Here is a 16,924-nt window from a genome sequence, read left to right on the forward strand (position 1 = left end):
TTTCACCTATAACGCGGTAAGATTTTTTGGCTCCCGAGGACAGCGTTCTATCGAGGTAGAGGTGTATATTATTTACATTAAGATAAAACTATAAAACAAATCCAACTAATATTCAAATTAAATAAATTAAGAAAACAGGAAACTAAACAGTTATATGGAGATATACCTATCTCATAGAACTGGAAGGGACCCCGAAAGGTCATCAAGTCCAGCCCCCTGCCTTCACCAGCAGGACCAAGTATGGATTTTGCCCAAGATCCCTAAATGGCCCCCTCAAGGATTGAACTCACAACCCTGGGTTTAGCAGGCCAATGTTCAAACCACTGAGCTGTCCCTCCCATATACTAACCAAATCATGGGCCAGATCATCCCCTCCAATAGTAGTACCCCCAGGAGAGCTCCCCGTTAGGATGTCTCTGCAGTCATTCCCCTACAGAGACCTTCACACTGGCTCTAGTCCCCCAACAGCTTCCCTGCACATGGCTCTGTGTTGGCGCAGCTCCACTGCAGCCAAGCTATGTTAGCTGCAGCTACCGTTGGGACCCACAGAGTGGGCATTTCCCCCTGCAAGGTACTACAGCTCCAGGCTGGACTGACTTTTCTGACCCATCTCTGCAATGTGGTCCAGCCAATCTCTACTCCCTCCCCACCATATGAGTTCAGACCCACGGATCACCCTTCATAGTATCCAGGAACAAATTGTGTTCTGGAGGTGGCTGAGACTCTTTTTTGTGTAGGCGTGGGCAGACCCATATGTGAAAAGTCTTCCAAGGTGACATCTAGAGAATACGATCTAAGCCTATTTTGGCTGCAACATTCGATCCTACAGGGCAATGGAGGGTGACCCTAAAGACTCAATCTGTAAAGCACTTGGCGATAATACAGCATGAAAGGCGTTATATACACAATAATTACTGCCACTCTGCAAAATTAACACGTTTCAAACAATTAAACATTCAATAATATAACCAGATACTTTTCAAGCCTGAGACAAATACCTTCCACATACTCCATAACCATGCAGAGGTGGCGTTTGGTCTCGAAGGAGCAGAACATACTGACTACAAAGGGGTTCTCAGCAAAGGTCAGGATGTCTCTCTCCACGAAGGCCTGCTGGATCTGGTTTCTCAAAATTAGGTTCTGTTTGTTGATCTTCTTCATGGCAAAGCGCTGGCGAGTAGTCTTGTGCCGCACCAAATACACAGCCCTAGAACACAACAAAAGGGTTCCTACCTTCAGTTTGGACCATTTCAAAAACAATGGATTGCAGGTCATTACATCACATACACTGATAGGCTCCTGCTAGGTTTATCTATGGCTACATAAAACATCTGTCATGTCAAGCGTCGCTACAGAAGAAGAAATCTCTCTATGCTTTTCCTCAGAGTAAGAAACGGGGAAGGCTACTCTTCACAGGCTTCTCCAAATACGTAACATTCTCAGCAGAGAGACTAGCTCAGCCTTAACCAAGGAAAGCTCTTGCAACTTTATGAGATTCTTGCATTCTAAAATTAAAATTGCAATTCCTCCATCAGAAATAAGACTAGGGCCCTGTGAGATTACACCAGAAACCACACACTCCTGTAGCATTTTTGAATGTCCAGACAATAAATGAAAAATGTAGCACACAATCTTGGGTATATGTAGAGGCACATACTTGTAATAAATATTGAAATGATGAACATCACCAGTCAACTGAAAAATGACCTAAAATGAATGGGATCAGTGCAACTTCCTTCCAAGCTCCACAAATTAAAGAGTTTGATTAGCTGTAACAACATGATGCTGCAAGATTTCCTGTGGTAAAATATCCTTTTCATTTCTACCATTTGCACATCTTTGTCCGCACATTCATAGTACAGTTTGCAAATAAGGTTTTCATTCAGTTAGCTTGCTCTACTGAATCAATACTTACTCCCCTGTCTCTGGAGTGGCTTATTGGATTCTATTTAACATAGTATCATATCAGCTGGATAAAGTATGTAGTACATATAGCAAGGATATGACTTTGAGCAAACCACCTCTAGCCTTTTAGGGAATGTCTACACTACAATTAGACACCTACGGCTGGCCCGTGCCAGCTGACTCGGGCTTACGGGGCTTGGGCGAAGGGGCTGTTTCATTGCAGTGTAGGTGTTCAGGCTCAGGCTGCAGCCCAAGTTCTGGGACCCTTCTACCTTGCAGGGTCGAAGAGCCCAGGCTCCAGCCCGAACATCTATACAGCCCTTTAGCCTGAGCTAGCTGGCATGGGCCAGCCACAGGGGTCTAAACTGCAGTGTAAACATACCTTTAGAAGGATGTACTAGAAAACATGGGTCTACATAGAAAGAGTGACTGTAAAAATGGCACTTTCTTATCTAACAAACTGGCTCTCCGATCTGCTCTCCCCTTTTTACTTTACTGACTAAAATACGTTTTTATTACATTTTCATTTAATTCAACAAAGCGCTCCAGCACGTGCTTAACTTTAAGCACAGTGCTTAAGTCCCATTGAAATCAATGGGGCAGCACAGGTATACCTGAGGGTAGAATTTGGCCTGCGGAATATCACTGGTTATGATGTCACAGCCAGAAAGAACCCAAAGGGCGTTTCAGAGATTCACAGATTCCAAGGCCAGAAGGGACCAAGATCATCTCATCTGATCTCCTCTATAACGCAGGCCAGAGAACTTCCCCACAATAATTCCTAGAGCAGATCTTTTAGAAAAACATCCAATCTTAATTTAAAAATTGCCGGTGATAGAGAATCCACCACAACTCTTGGTCCGTTGTTCAAATGGTTAATTACTCACACCTTTGACAAATTACACCTTGTTTCTAGCCTGAAACTTCCAGCCAGTGGATCGTGTTATACATTTGTCTGCTAGACTGAAGAGTCTATTATTAAACATTTGTTTCCCATGTAGGTTTTTGGACTAATCAATCACCTCTTAACCTTCTCTTTGTTAAGCTAAATAGACTGAGCTCCTATAAAGCATGTTTTCTAGTCCTTTGATCATTCTCATGGCTCTTCTCTAACCCTCTCAAATTTATCAACATCCTTCTTCAATTGTGGACACCAGAACTGGAACCAGTTTTCCAGCAGTGATCTCACCAGTGCCAAATACAAAAGTAAAATAACCCCTCTACTCCTATGCAAGACTCTCCTGTTTATTTATCCAAGGATCGCAACAGAGTCACACTGGGAGCTCCTATTCAGCTGATTATCCACCATGACCATCAAATCTTTTTCAGAGTTACTGCTTCCCAGGATAGTCACCCATCCTGTAAGTATGGCCTACATTCTTTATTCCTAGATGTACACATTTACATTTGGACATATTAAAACATTGTTTGCTTGCCCCCTGCTTACCAAGAAATCCAGCTCACTTTATCAGTGACCTGTCCTCTTCATTATATACCACTCCCCCAATCTGTGTGTGATTAGCAAACTTTATTAGTGATGATTTTATGTCTTCTTACGGGTCAATAATAAAAATGTTAAATAGCGCCGGGCCAATGACCTATTCCTGTGGGATCCCACTAGAAACACACATTTGATGATGATTCCCCCTTTACAATTACATTTTGAGACCTATCAGTTAGCCAGCTTTTAATCAATTTAACGTGTACCACGTTAATATATCTTTCTAGTTTTTTAATCAAAGTGTCATGTGGTACTAAGTCAAATGCCTTACAGAAGTCTAAGTATATTACATCAACACTATTAGCTTAATTAACCAAACTTGTAATCTCAAATTTCAAATTCTGGGTTCTTTGTGTGGGGCTGGCAGTTGGAATTTTAACTTGTAAACTGTGCAAATCTCTTAAGACACAATGAAGCATTAGGACATTTTTACACAGCAACACTTCACAGTGAAATTACACTTTAACGTCTAGTTTTAATAAGTATTGAACTTATGTCTGGGTATGTGGTGCTAACAAACAAATGCGTTTTATTATTACATTCTTTCCTGTAAGAAATACTATAATGTAAACAAAACGAAAAGTACATGACACCATTATTCATAAAGATAATTTCCCTGGATAACACACCTCATACCTCAATTGTAACCTCTCAAATGTCACATTAACCTATCGTATATGAGTATGTTTAATTTTATCCACATACTGTGAAGGCAAACTTAGCAGAAAAAGTTACAGCATAATAGGGCTTGAGGTCAAAGTTGTAGTGTGATATAGCAAGCAGCTGGCAAGGGCATGTAATGAACAGCAGCCTGAAAGGCCTAATTCTTTATCAGGTGGCTTGACAGTAACATCGTCTTGAAAAGCAAAATGCTAGACACAAGCTGAATACCTTACCCATAAGCCCCGTTGCTGATTAGCTTAATGTTTTCAAAGTCCTCTTCAGAGGGAGCTTTCTTTGACTGCGCAGGGGCCCCGCGACTCTGAAAATCAAGGAGAAGGGATTTTTTTTTTCCTCTGCAGTTCACCAGAATCTAGCCTACTTTTAAAAAATGTACTTCCAAAAAATTCGCTGCTGGGTAGAAAATATGAAAATCTTAATTTTAGTCCTGAATTTACAGAAAAACAAAACAAAAAAATCTATTTTCCTGGATTTTTTGTTTTGTAACTGGAAGATCTGTATGTATATGTCTCAAATATTTGGTGGTATAATATATTTTATATTTACTCCTTTCCCTTGACATACTATAACTAAGAAATGGTTGCCACATTTAAACCACTGTCATACTGAAATCTTCCATTTAATTCTTCATACTAAATACATTACATTTTGATTTCTGTTAGATCATAGATCCACTCTCCTTCTCTGGTAGCCTTCTAATATCCTTCTGTTGTGTAATGAATGATGTTTGTTTTTTAAACTACCATGGAACTCAGAGAAGCCTTTGCACATTGACTTTCTGATAATGCTCAATAGCCTGCCAGGACCCACAGTATTGAATAAGTTGAAATATTTCTAATAACAATATACGTTATGCATTTTGAGTTACTTCCACCCAAGGAGCTCAAAACTGACAGACACTGAGGCAGACACACCAGGTGACTTGCTCAAAGTTACTCAGGAGGTCTGTGGCAGAAATGGGAACAAAATCCAGATCTTCTGAGTCCCAGGGTCATCCTTCCTCCCTGTTTTATTCTTATACTAATCAGGATATTAGCTGAGAAATGTTGAGTTCCTCAGCAACTGCAAGTCATGTTTGTATTCTCCCATTTTCATTGAGCACTTCCAGCAGAGATTATTTTGTACTGTTTGCAGTCATACTACAGACAAGCATAATTTACTTTCTGCTGTGGACTACGGTGGGATTTTCAAAGTTCCTAAATTATTTAGAAGTCAGTGGGACTTATGTTCCTAAATTACTCAGGGCCAAATCTACAAAAATACTTAGGTATTGCAATGCCTAACCCCGAGGTGCCTTGCCACCTAGTGGAATCCAATCCTCAGCCCTGAGTTATGCACCTAGGCTCCCCATTCAATACATGGGGAGAGTTACCTGCCTCAGAAGCCAGCCAGCGGATCGGGGAGCTGCCTTAAGCTAGCCAGGAGTGAAATACAGAGGAAAGGTGCCTAACTGATGGGCCAGAGAGAGGCACCTCCTTCTGCTCGGGATTTTCAGCTGTGAACCCCTTTTCTGGAGTTAGGCACCTACGCCAAGTCAGCCACTCTGGTAGCCTGCACTCTTGAAGCTGAAACCCAGCTCTTTCACAAGAGAGAGAGACCCCAATGTCATTATACCCAACAGCTCGGTGGCTAGGGCATTCACCAGGGATACAGGAGATCTGGGTTCAAGTCCCTGCTCTGGACCAGGGATTTGAATCCACATCTCCTGGAGTGCCCTAACCATTAGGCCAGGGGACACATATTCACACACACACAAATTCCTGACCTGTATTCTTTTGTGACAGGTATTGTGTCTTGGGCAGACTCTGAGAATGCCTATGGGATCAGGCTCTGCCGGTGAGACATGCAGGGGAAAGTCTAGTTTGAGAATCCCGTTGCTTTGGCTTTGGCTTCAGCCAGGGCTCTGAGTAGTTTGTTAGCTGTGGAGGCAGCATCAATGCTTAGGTGGCTTTGCATGTGCCTACTGATGGAAACTTAGGCACCTTGAGGACTTGGGCACCTGTGGGGTTAGGTGGCAGCTGAGCAGTGGTTTTAAGGATGTCAAGGGCACATAAGTGGTGGATTTAGCTGCCTAAGTACCTTGGAGAATCTAGCACATAGGCACTTTTGAAAATTCCACCTCGCATCGACATGTAGTTTGCATCCCTAGGAGCCCTGGAGCTTCCCCCGTCACCCCACCCCCAAAAGTTGGTCTTTCCCTAATAGATCTTTTAAATAAATTGGCATTTTTGTTACACAATCAAAGTGAAACCTACAGATCTATGAAGCCTGGAGAGATAAATGACTACATTTACCCAACAAATCATTAGTAAATCCTTGTCTTGGGAACCTAAATTCACTCCCCAAGATTCTTTACCTGTGCCAACACATTTCTTTCCTTAGCCCCATTTTTGTTAATGGTTGTAAAAAAAAAAAAAAACGTTGTCAACTTTCTTGCTAATTCCTGTCCATATCCATTTGCCTCTATTAGTTGGCGTTATCTTTAAATCATTACTTCTTTACAGTATTTATAGAGCTATGTCCAAGTTTCTATAAGCATGCAAGTTAGCTTTGAAAAGTATTTTTAAATCATTTACCAAATAAATGTTGTTAAAAATATTCAGTGTGTTATAATATATATTGTATTATAATCTTGTTTTCCTAACAAATCTTTTACCATTGTATTAGACTGTTTCTTTCTAGGGAAGAAATAGGTAGACAGCACAAGTATATTGCTTCTTTACCTCAACTGAATCATCTGTTTCTGGAGTGTCTGGACTGTCATAGCTATTCAGCTGGGCCATTTCTGCAAATAACAAAGAACAACTATTTATACCGGTCTCAATATATAATTAATCTGTTTCTATAGGGCAAAGAAACAGCATTTTAGAAAGTATTTGTAGATGTTAGAAAAGCACATTTCTTCCTTTCCTGCAAAAAATGTTATACTATTACACAATAGTCACCTCTAAAATCTTGCCAGCTGTTTTAGATAATGCCTCATATAAAGACAACCAATTATCCTTACCTCAGTATTTTGTAGCATTCTAGATATTCCCTACAACAAGGATAAGGAATAAATGCAAATACTAAGGTAATGCTATTAATATTTCTCCAGCAAAATCAGCAATTTGTTAAGGGTAAGCAGCAGGTGTTCGCACATTTATGTCCATGCAGGTATACTCGTCCCATTAGGGCATGGAAATTAGATTTCTAAAAATTTTCTTGTCTCTAGTTGGCCCAATTCTGCAAGGTACCAAGCACCCTCAAACAATGGGGAAGTTAGTGGGAGTTTAGCATGCTCAGCTCCTTTCAGGAGTTGCTAAGCACCTCACAGGATCAATCCCACATCCAAAAGGCAACAGGCTAGAAGCGTATTGGTATCTAAAAGAAATCTCTAAATGGACATTTCTACAGTTCCATTTCGTAGAAAGAAAATGAGGCACCTTGACACCTTTACACAATTTTTTATAGGGAATAAGTAAATGAAAGGTTCTCTCCCTCCCTGACAGGGATCAACGGAAACGTCACTTTATATCAGATTTCAACAGATACAATTAATTAAATTGCATTCAGTAACCTCTGGTGAACATTTTGCTAAAAAGCTGTTCGTCTGATGTTGCTTGCCAACCTGTCACTCTGTAATTCTGACAAATATTGCAGAAATTAAGGTAAAACTGCTTCCACAAGAGAAAAAGAAAACCAAAGTTCAATTGCTGCCAAATTCTGTGGTAACTTCCAGTCTCTGTGGCAGGTTTTATTGTTGCTGAGCCAAGCATGGAAGCAAAATTTGTGCCAATAAATATCTCAAAAGAAAAGAGATTAAACGAGATTAACAAAACACGGAGATGAAATATTTAATTGTGCAATAACTCACTGATTTCAAAGTTTAGATTTTCTGGGGCTCTGCGCCCAGGAGCATATTAGAAAGCACATGAATTTTACCATGTAGTACACTGAGGTCTAGAAGGGCTGCCAGACCTGCTCAGTCTCTTCCAGATCACCCTTGAGGAATGGGGCAGGGGATAGATTAAGAGCATGTGCTGGACAGAGATGGCTGGTAAGGGGCCAATGGGGACGGCGGGTAGCCGCGGCCAGCACATCCCTCGGCCCGTGCCGCTTCCCGCCGCCCCCATTGGCCCGGGACGGCGAACCGCAGCGAGTGGGGGCCGCGATCGGCCGAACCTGCCGTGACAGCAGGTAAATAAACTGGCCCGGCCCGCTAGGGTGCTTACCCTGGCGAGCCGCGTGCCGAACGTTGCCGACCCCTGGTATAGACTATACCTATCATATGAATTTATAATGACTGACTGACATCACATTTAGCAAATACTCATTCTAAGTATACCTATTAAAAATAACCCAAATGTCTACACTATTCATTGGAGGGTTAACAAATGCTTCATACAACATGGCAACGCTGTTGCAGTCTGTAGTGCTCTGAGTTACCCAATAAGGGAACAAAACACCTTCCCACTCTCAAACTTCCCCCATCCTCTAACCTCTCTCTCCTGTCTCTCCCACTGCATCCTGTCACCCCTGTGGTTATCATGGAGACTGTAGGTTCTTTGGGCAGGAATTGTCTGTACTTTTTTGCCTTGTATAGCAGAGAACATATTGTTAATGCTACAAAAATGATAATAGTCCTGGCCCCTCATGCAAAGCTTGAGTAAACAAACTTTGCTCCTTAGGGGACCAACACAAAAGCTAGGATAACAGACTCCTCTCCAACTCCCAAACCGGTTAGTCTGTGTCTGTTAATACAGTCTCTTCAGTGAAGCAGCATCTGCGGACTCCTGCACTACTCAGTCCAAAATGCAGGGATTGTGGCCAATTGATCCACTCAGACAATGACCCTGCAACTCCCCTGCACCTATACACAGACTCTATGGCTTTGCAGCATTCATGGTAGGGGGCTTCGGAATGCCCTTATGAGGTCCCTCTGTGTAGTGGAACTGTGCTGCAAAATGGGCCTTTTTATGGCTACTCCACACCACAGGGATTTCACCACAGAGTGCTTAGAACAGATTAATTAATCCAGAAATATGACTGTTCCATGGAGCAGGCAAGAGCATTAAGTGTAGCAAAGGAGAATTCTGCTATCTGTACAGTGGGTTTTACTCATAACAGGGCTTGTCACTGCACACACCCACTAATCTCATGGAGAATACTGCAGAAAGTCAGGAAACATTCCAAAGAACCAGATCCCAACTTTCTGAGCAAAGGCAACAGTAAAAATAAAACAAATAGATTGTCTGAGTTGGCAGAGAAGTAGTAAAATATAACCATATTCAAAGGACAATGTCAATGTAAAATCCAAAAGTCAGGTTCAGTTGTTTTTTTTTAATAAAGGCTAACAAAACCTAATAGGAATTCAATTTAAAGTATTGTTCTTGAAATTTCAATGAAAATTTTGATCTTAAACATTCCTGTATTGTGCAGGAAACCTCAACAACGGAGCATTTGGCAGTGCCTTTGAATCACCAAGTGGACCTGCTATAAACAGCAGATTACAAACAAAAACAAAACTGAGCAGTCTAGTTTCACTGTCAAACACCAGAGCATAAATGGTTAAAAAGTAACACAGAAAGTAACAGGTAATTAGAGGGGGAAAGGACAGTTTACATTTTGAGAACAGCAATAGAGGACGAGGAAAAAAGAGGCATGTGAATTAAAGGGGAAAAAATTCTCATTTAACAGAGCAACGACCAGTGAAGATGGCTCATATTTCATATTTGGAAAGGCTTTTAGCCCAAAGGATGCAAAGTAAGAAGTTCTCACCCTCCAGGGGATCCCGGGTAAGGCCCAGCTGGCTGATAATGTAACGAGGAATGTCGCATTTAATTCCTTGCCCTTCCTTGGCATGACCTTCGGCAGCTTCTAACAGATGGTAGAACTCTTCGGGATCAAACTCCTAAAGGAAGAAAAGAAAGAGTAAGACCAGAGATCTGAGTGATTTGATTCCAAAATTAAAAGAGAATTTGTTGTTGTTTTAATGCCCACAGAGAAGGAGGGGAAAAGCATGGTTATTGTTAAGCTTTAACATCTAGCCTGCTCCAATATATCCAAAACTGATTCCAAGGCCCAATGATGCTGCAAAACACCTACAGTCACAAGTATATCAACATGATGCACACAGTCTCCTGCTCTAGAAAAATGTAAACCATTAGATGTATTCAGAAACTGTGCTGGATGTCCATATCCTCGGATCAGCTGGCCTTGCCAATGAACAGAGACAACAGGGATGGTAAGAAAACATTTTATAAAACAAAAGTTGGCAGTAGGGGATTTATGCAGTAGGTCATGATACCTCAAATATTTAGCTTGCCCAAAGTTCTTATGCTGTTACAATCCATGATGTACACTATAGAAACAGAAGTTTTGAGGTGAGGACCTATGTGAAGTTTTCTGCCATCTCAGCATGGTAGAAAGATGAATTAAGCCACTCAACAGCAAGCTCCCATCAAACTTAATTAGCTGAGCAAAACATTCTATAAAGGCAGTAATCTTGCTTCAAACCATGTTGCATGCAGTTACGAATTTCAGTATCACAGAAGATTTAATTTCTGTTTGTCAAACTGCTCTAAACTATTAACCTGTCAGTGGTGACTAGGACCACTTGATAGGTCAGGCAGGATGCACATGCTTCAGCTAAAATAGTGTTGCTAAAGTACCTTTAACTCTGATCTGCAAACCTCGTTGTTTACCAGTGCTGGACTCCTGTGCAGAGACTACCAAATTATTTTGAACTGAGTAATAGTTTTGTACAGTGGATCAGTGACTGACATCAAACAGCACAATTTACCTGAAAGAGTGGTTAGCAAGACAGGAGATGACCAAAAAAAATCAAACAAACCCAAAAATAAATACAATCATAAAAACCAAGAGAGAAGAGAAAGTAGGAGGAGGAAAAGGGTGCTTTTAAAATTGTTAGCACCTTGGAGCAAAGACCACTTCTTTGTTGTATAATCCATTCGGTGATGAGCTCAAAGTCAGCACTAAGCAAATAATAGGCAATATTGCCAAAGGCAGCAACGAGTGAAGGAGATGAGAAGTGCCTCTGACTTGGCTAGGAAGAAGTCATTAGTGATCTTAGTAAGAGCAGCAGACAGGAACTAGATCAGAGGGGGAGTTGGTGGAGACAAAGTCTACGAACTGTGAGGCTCAGACACAGGGAAGTAGTAGGAAAAGGCTAGTGGGGCAGGTGGAGTGGGCAGTAGGGAAGGATTTTTTTTCAAGATAAGACTGACTTACTGGGGGAGAGAAAGCAGCCAGTGGATAGATAATAGTTAAAGATAACAGACAAGGAAAAGATGGAAGAAGGAACGGGGAAGAGAGGTGGAATCAATAGAGCTGTACTAATCTTTTTAGTAGAAAATACTTTTAAGAGAGCCTCTAAATGTAGTTTTACATAACCGAATGGAATAGCCTCCTGCAGCAGTGTTCCAGTCTGCAATAAAATACCACTGTCAAAAACCACTGTTAAATTGCACATTTTCCCCAAGAGACGGTCTCATTGGTAAATAACACACATTTGAAAAATGTGTCTACTTAACGTATTCACCTGAGAGCCCGAATTGCTGCCTTCAAAGCCCAAATGCTCAGCCCTTAATAAACATTTTACAATCTGGTAGGTAAGACTTAAACATTAAATAACCAAACTTGTATAAAACAATTAAAACCCTTTACGCCCATTACTCCAATTTCCTCACCTGACCTACATGCTCAGTCATTTCATTTTGTATTGAAGAAGCAGGAGTCATATGAGTGGCTGGATATAGCATTTGTTTCATATGAAACAATTTTAGTACATTTTGTATAATTTAACAGCACATCTGGTCTGATGAAAGCACAGCAAAATTAAAGGTTAAGTTATAAAAATGGGTGAATTCACATGCTCCGAAGTGTAAGAGAAAACTGACAGCCAAACTATTACAATGGAAAGCTGTCTATTAGGATCCTCTTGCTCTCATATACAGTATCAGATGGAACGCTAGCACTGATGGCACTATGGTCAGTAGAATAAGATAAATAACTTTTTTTAAATGGTTAGGCAGATAGAGTGCTTTAAAAAACACAGAGAATACTAAAATAGTGATCTGTACAGTATTTATATACTTTGGGGTCTTGCCACTTTGTTTTCAGGGCTGTCACTACAAGCTTTGGAGTTCGTTACTCAAATCTCAGAGACTCTATTGCCTCCACCTGCTCCCATGCTTGTCTCAGACGGACAGGTGGGGCAGCTAGCACAGGAACATTAATTTGCAGCTAATGGCACGTATGATTTAGGAAGTGCTTCCAAGAGGAATACCACACTATAGAGAGGGCATTAAACTTTGGCAAATGCTCTCTTCCCCTTCTACCGTGATGTGTGCTATTCTAGTGACACATGTATCAATTTCAGTATTAAGCAAAGTAAGCCCCACGAGATTCATAGCAATCTATTTCAGTTTAGTTTTGCTTTTTCAATCCCAATTTCAACTTGTGGGGAAGATTTTCAAGTAAATTGTTAAAATTAATGACAGTCACTCAATACGGCAAAATCCCCATGGCCGCTTTGAAAATTCACTGAGAGTTGAAAGACTCAATGCAGTAAATCACTGCCTTATACTCTCCATTTTATTAGTCAAGAAAACTCAGCTAGATTAAAATACAAACATATATTTTGTTGTCATAATTTTCCTCCTGGCAAAAAAAAGTCTTGTTGCACTGAGCTGTTCACCTTCTGAAAAAAGCTTCACACAGCTAGTTTGTCTTCCAACAGCTCACATGCTGAAACTCACTCCTTGTTGGTACAATCTCATATTAACTTCTGAAAGTTTGCTTCTTACAGGAGCTGTGCCACTGCCTAGCTCTAAGCACGATCATACCAACATTGATCTAGCTGCAATAATGCCTGAAAAAGAGGCAGCTTTACTCCGCTCGATAGGTTCCAAGGCCAGAAGGGCCCATTAGAGCAGGGGTGGCCAACCTGAGCCTGAGAAGGAGCCAGAATTTACCAATGTACATTGTCAAAGAGCCACAGTTATACGTCAGCAGCCCCCTATCAGCTCCCGCCTGCTTCCAGTGCCTCCTGCCCACCTGCAGCCCCACCAATCAGCACCTCCCCGCACCTCTCGATCAGCTGTTTCATGGCATGCATGAGACTCAGGGGGAGGAGCAAAGGCATAGCAGGCTCAGGGAAGGGGGCGGGAAGGGGTGGAGTGGGGCCAGGCCCTGTGGCAGAGCCAGGGGTTGAGCAGTGAGCACCACCAGGCACATTGGAAAGTTGGCGCCTGTAGCTCCAGCCCCGGAGTCGGTGCCTATATAAGGAGCCGCATATTAACTTCTGAAGAGCCGCATGTGGCTCCGGAGCCGCAGGTTGGCCACCCCTGCATTAGAGCATCTAATCTGACCTCCTGTGTAACACGGAGTCAGATAATTTCATCCAGTGACTAGCCCTGTATTGAGCCCAATAACATGTTTCACTAAAGCATCTCTTCCAGAAAGACATCCAAGTCTGGATTTGAACTGAGATGGAGAATCTACCACTTCCGGTAGTTTGTTCCAACTGTTAATCATCCTCACTGTTAAATATATATGCTTTATTTCTCACTTGAATATTTTGGCTTCAACTCCACTGATTTTTGTTCTCCATTTCTCTGCTAGATTAAAGAGCCTTTAAATTCCTTGTATTTTCTCTCCACAGAGGTACCCATATACCACAATAAAATCACCTCTTGATCTTTTTGATAAACTAAACAGATTGAGCTCCTTAAGTCAGTCACTGAAAGGCATTTTCGCCAGCCCCTGAATCATTTTGGTGGCTCTTGTCTGCACGCTCTCCAATTTTTCAGCCTCGCTTTGTTTGATGTTTGAACACAGTATTGTATTCCAATACCAATCTCACTCAATGCCAGCTACAGAAATAAAATCACCTCCCCACTCCCCTTTTTGTACATCCAAGGATCATATTAGCCCCTTTCCCCACAATATTACACTGGTAGCTCATGTTCAGCTGTCTGTCCACTATGATCCCGAAATCCTTTTCAGAGTCACTGCTTTTCAAGACACTGAGTCCCCATTCTGCAGGTACGGCCTGCATTCTTTGTTCCTACTGTCCAGAACTAAGTGTAAAACTATGTCCTCTTACTAGTCTGAGTGGGTAGTTTAGAAAGTAATATATGACTTGCTCTTCAATATATTCAGGCTGTTCTGTACAGAATTTAATCTTGCTTACAGACTCCCTTGGGTTGTCCCCACCTGCACACGTCTAGTTCCACACTCAGAGAACGTGACAATTTTTTAAAAAATTCAGAGTACGTCTACACAGCAAAGAAAAACCCACGGCGGCCTGTGCCAGTTGAAGTGGGTTCACAGTGCTGTTTCATTGCTGTGTAGACTTCTGGGTTTGGGCTCTTGAGCCCTGAGGGGGGGAAAGGATCCCAGAGTTCGGGCTCCAGCCCAAGCCCAGAAGTCTACACAACAATGAAACTGTCCTGCAGCCCGAGCCCGAGTCAGCTGGCAGGGGCCAGTCACAGGTTTTCCTTTGCTGCGTAGACATACCCTCAGAGTCCAATTCTCATTTACACTAAGGATCCTTTAAGGAGGCTAGATCCTTTAAGCTGCGCTGGCAATTTATACCCACTTTATGGGCGCTACACGTCCAGAGAGGCCCTATGTGTCCTTATTTTGGATTTGGACCTATTCTTTCAAAAACGTATTTTCCCTGTAAGAATTGGTTCTTCTTCCTGTCTTGTGGACCCCATCAGGCACTTCAAAGCAGATACACTTTCTTCTGAGGATTGTGCTTACCAGGCACTCAAGCAGTCGAGCCGGTCGTGCAATGATGATCATCAGCTTTTTCACAAGCTGGGTAACAAAAGCCACCTCTGAGCTCTCTGATCGCTCGTGGGCCTGCGGAGAGCAAAACATCACGTTATTGTTCAAACAGTGAATCATCAAACACTAAACCTAGAGCAATCAGTTTGGTAACCATAATTCAGCCGTGAAGGCATGACCGAGTCAGGCTAAGCAATTAACAAAGATCATTCTGTGTTGCCAAATCATATACAGCTTTTCCAGTATAACTGATTCCCTTTTCCAGGCAATGAATATGCTAGAGGCCTTTTTTGTTATGAGTTACCTGAAAATCTCCCTTAGCCATGGTGGCTTTTTAATTTAAACGAAGATTTCTAGTCTAACTATTAGATGTTATCACTGGAACGGTTTTCCTTTCCAGGGTGCTGAATTCTAGAGAATGATGTAAAGTTTTAAAGTTTACTTCTACAGTTTCGCATGCATTTCCTGCTTATTACCATGGAAGATCTCAACGTGTATTTCTCTTCCAATTTCATTCTTCTTATTCTGCCAATCAAATTGTTAATACCTGATGTACAGTGCACAGAAGGAGAACACAAACTACATAGAAAATACTTTTGAGGTTGACAAATTTTATTCCTTTAGGACAATAGGTTTTTGCCATTTCACTATAAACTCAATGCTTAGTTTCATCGAGGTTTTCCTTTTCTTTTTATAAGAAAGAAAGCAACTAAACTAATGCCTGGAAAATATGAAGACAGATTCTGAGAGGTACAAAAAGACCATTTCCCTTCTTGCTTGCTCTGTGCTAGAATGGCTACAGCACAAGATCCAAAGCACATGTAAATAATACTTCACTATGCAGGTTGATAAGGGACTGTCAGCCTCCAGTTCTCTAAAGGTATTCAGAATAAACTGACAAAGTACCACTAAGATCTTGTAGACTATACATTCTGCTTTAGCCCAGCCACAGAAACAGAGTCCTGAACTGGCTGGGTGACAAACATTACCTCTGCGCTTTCAGTTGCCTGCAGGCATGATATTTTATCAACAAGGATTCAGGTGGCAAGAAACAGAGGTTCATTTAATAGTGTTCATTAAAACAAAACAAAAAAATCCATACACGTTTGAGAAAACAGACAGCGTTGATAGCCACTAAGGAAGGGTTTAGGGAAGCCTGGATTCTGAACTGGAAAACCATAAAGTACAATTTTAAAAAGGTATGTTCTCATAATTTCTTACTAAAGCTTTTTCTTTTGGAAAATAAGCTATTGCTTAATCTGGAATAGGTTATTATTGTTTAACAGGTCATGTAATAATACAGTGTTAGAATTTTAACCTAAAACAAAAGGACTTATCTATAGAACTACTGATACGTCAACCAAAGAGAACACAGGAGATGCTTTGTGGGTATATTACAAATGAAAGTCACAGAGAATAACATTTTGAAACCCATAACTACTTGACAGATTTTTAATAGAATGTATTTCAAAGCTAATTACTAAATAGTAAACAGACAATTATCTGACTGGGGACACTTTGTATTCTCTCCTCTGTGCGCCACAGTACAACACCCAGTTAAAGTAATGAGACAAAGCATGAATTTTGGATAAAATTTCAGTGTCTTCATATTCAAAAGGATTTTTATAGATCATCATAGGTTATCTATATTTAAATAACTAAAACATTAACCACAGTGTATTATTTCTGATACAAGAGCCATGCAAATGGAATGTCAATTTACTTCCAGATAATGTAAATTATGTAGAAAAAAACTATTTATCCTTTTGCATCTATATTTATATTGTCACAGGCAATTTATTATTATAAATCAAGTTGTATTGTTTTCATTCTTTCTAATTCACTAAGAAGACACAGACAAAATATTCTTAAAAATATAACTGATTCAAATCAGGTGTTCTGTTCTGAAAATGAAACACTAACTCATGTCTGTCAAATGATAAAGACAGGCTAAAAAAAAGATTGAGAACTACAGGATTACAAAAATCAAACACAACTTGTAAGAGCCACTCAGCCATAATCTCTGCACAGCGCTGT

The 16,924-nt window shown here is 41.0% G+C and overlaps 1 protein-coding gene across 2 annotated transcripts in view; it reads right to left on the reverse strand.

The window, feature by feature from the left end:
- Nucleotides 1-16,924, reverse strand: part of MAST2 (microtubule associated serine/threonine kinase 2) — a 326,453-nt gene that overhangs the window by 27,024 nt on the left and 282,505 nt on the right. For both annotated transcript variants that reach the window (XM_026651972.1, XM_026651974.2), the window contains 5 exons: nucleotides 14,861-14,962; nucleotides 9,848-9,980; nucleotides 6,811-6,872; nucleotides 4,303-4,388; nucleotides 999-1,207 (listed from right to left, as the gene is read on the reverse strand). In XM_026651972.1, coding sequence (XP_026507757.1) covers nucleotides 999-1,207; nucleotides 4,303-4,388; nucleotides 6,811-6,872; nucleotides 9,848-9,980; nucleotides 14,861-14,962 — 592 coding nt within the window. The remainder of the gene's footprint in view (nucleotides 1-998; nucleotides 1,208-4,302; nucleotides 4,389-6,810; nucleotides 6,873-9,847; nucleotides 9,981-14,860; nucleotides 14,963-16,924) is intronic.

This window comes from Terrapene carolina, unplaced genomic scaffold (assembly GCF_002925995.2).
Source record: "Terrapene carolina triunguis isolate 2854851 unplaced genomic scaffold, T_m_triunguis-2.0 Scaffold110, whole genome shotgun sequence".
Classification (NCBI taxonomy): Eukaryota; Metazoa; Chordata; order Testudines; family Emydidae; genus Terrapene; species Terrapene triunguis.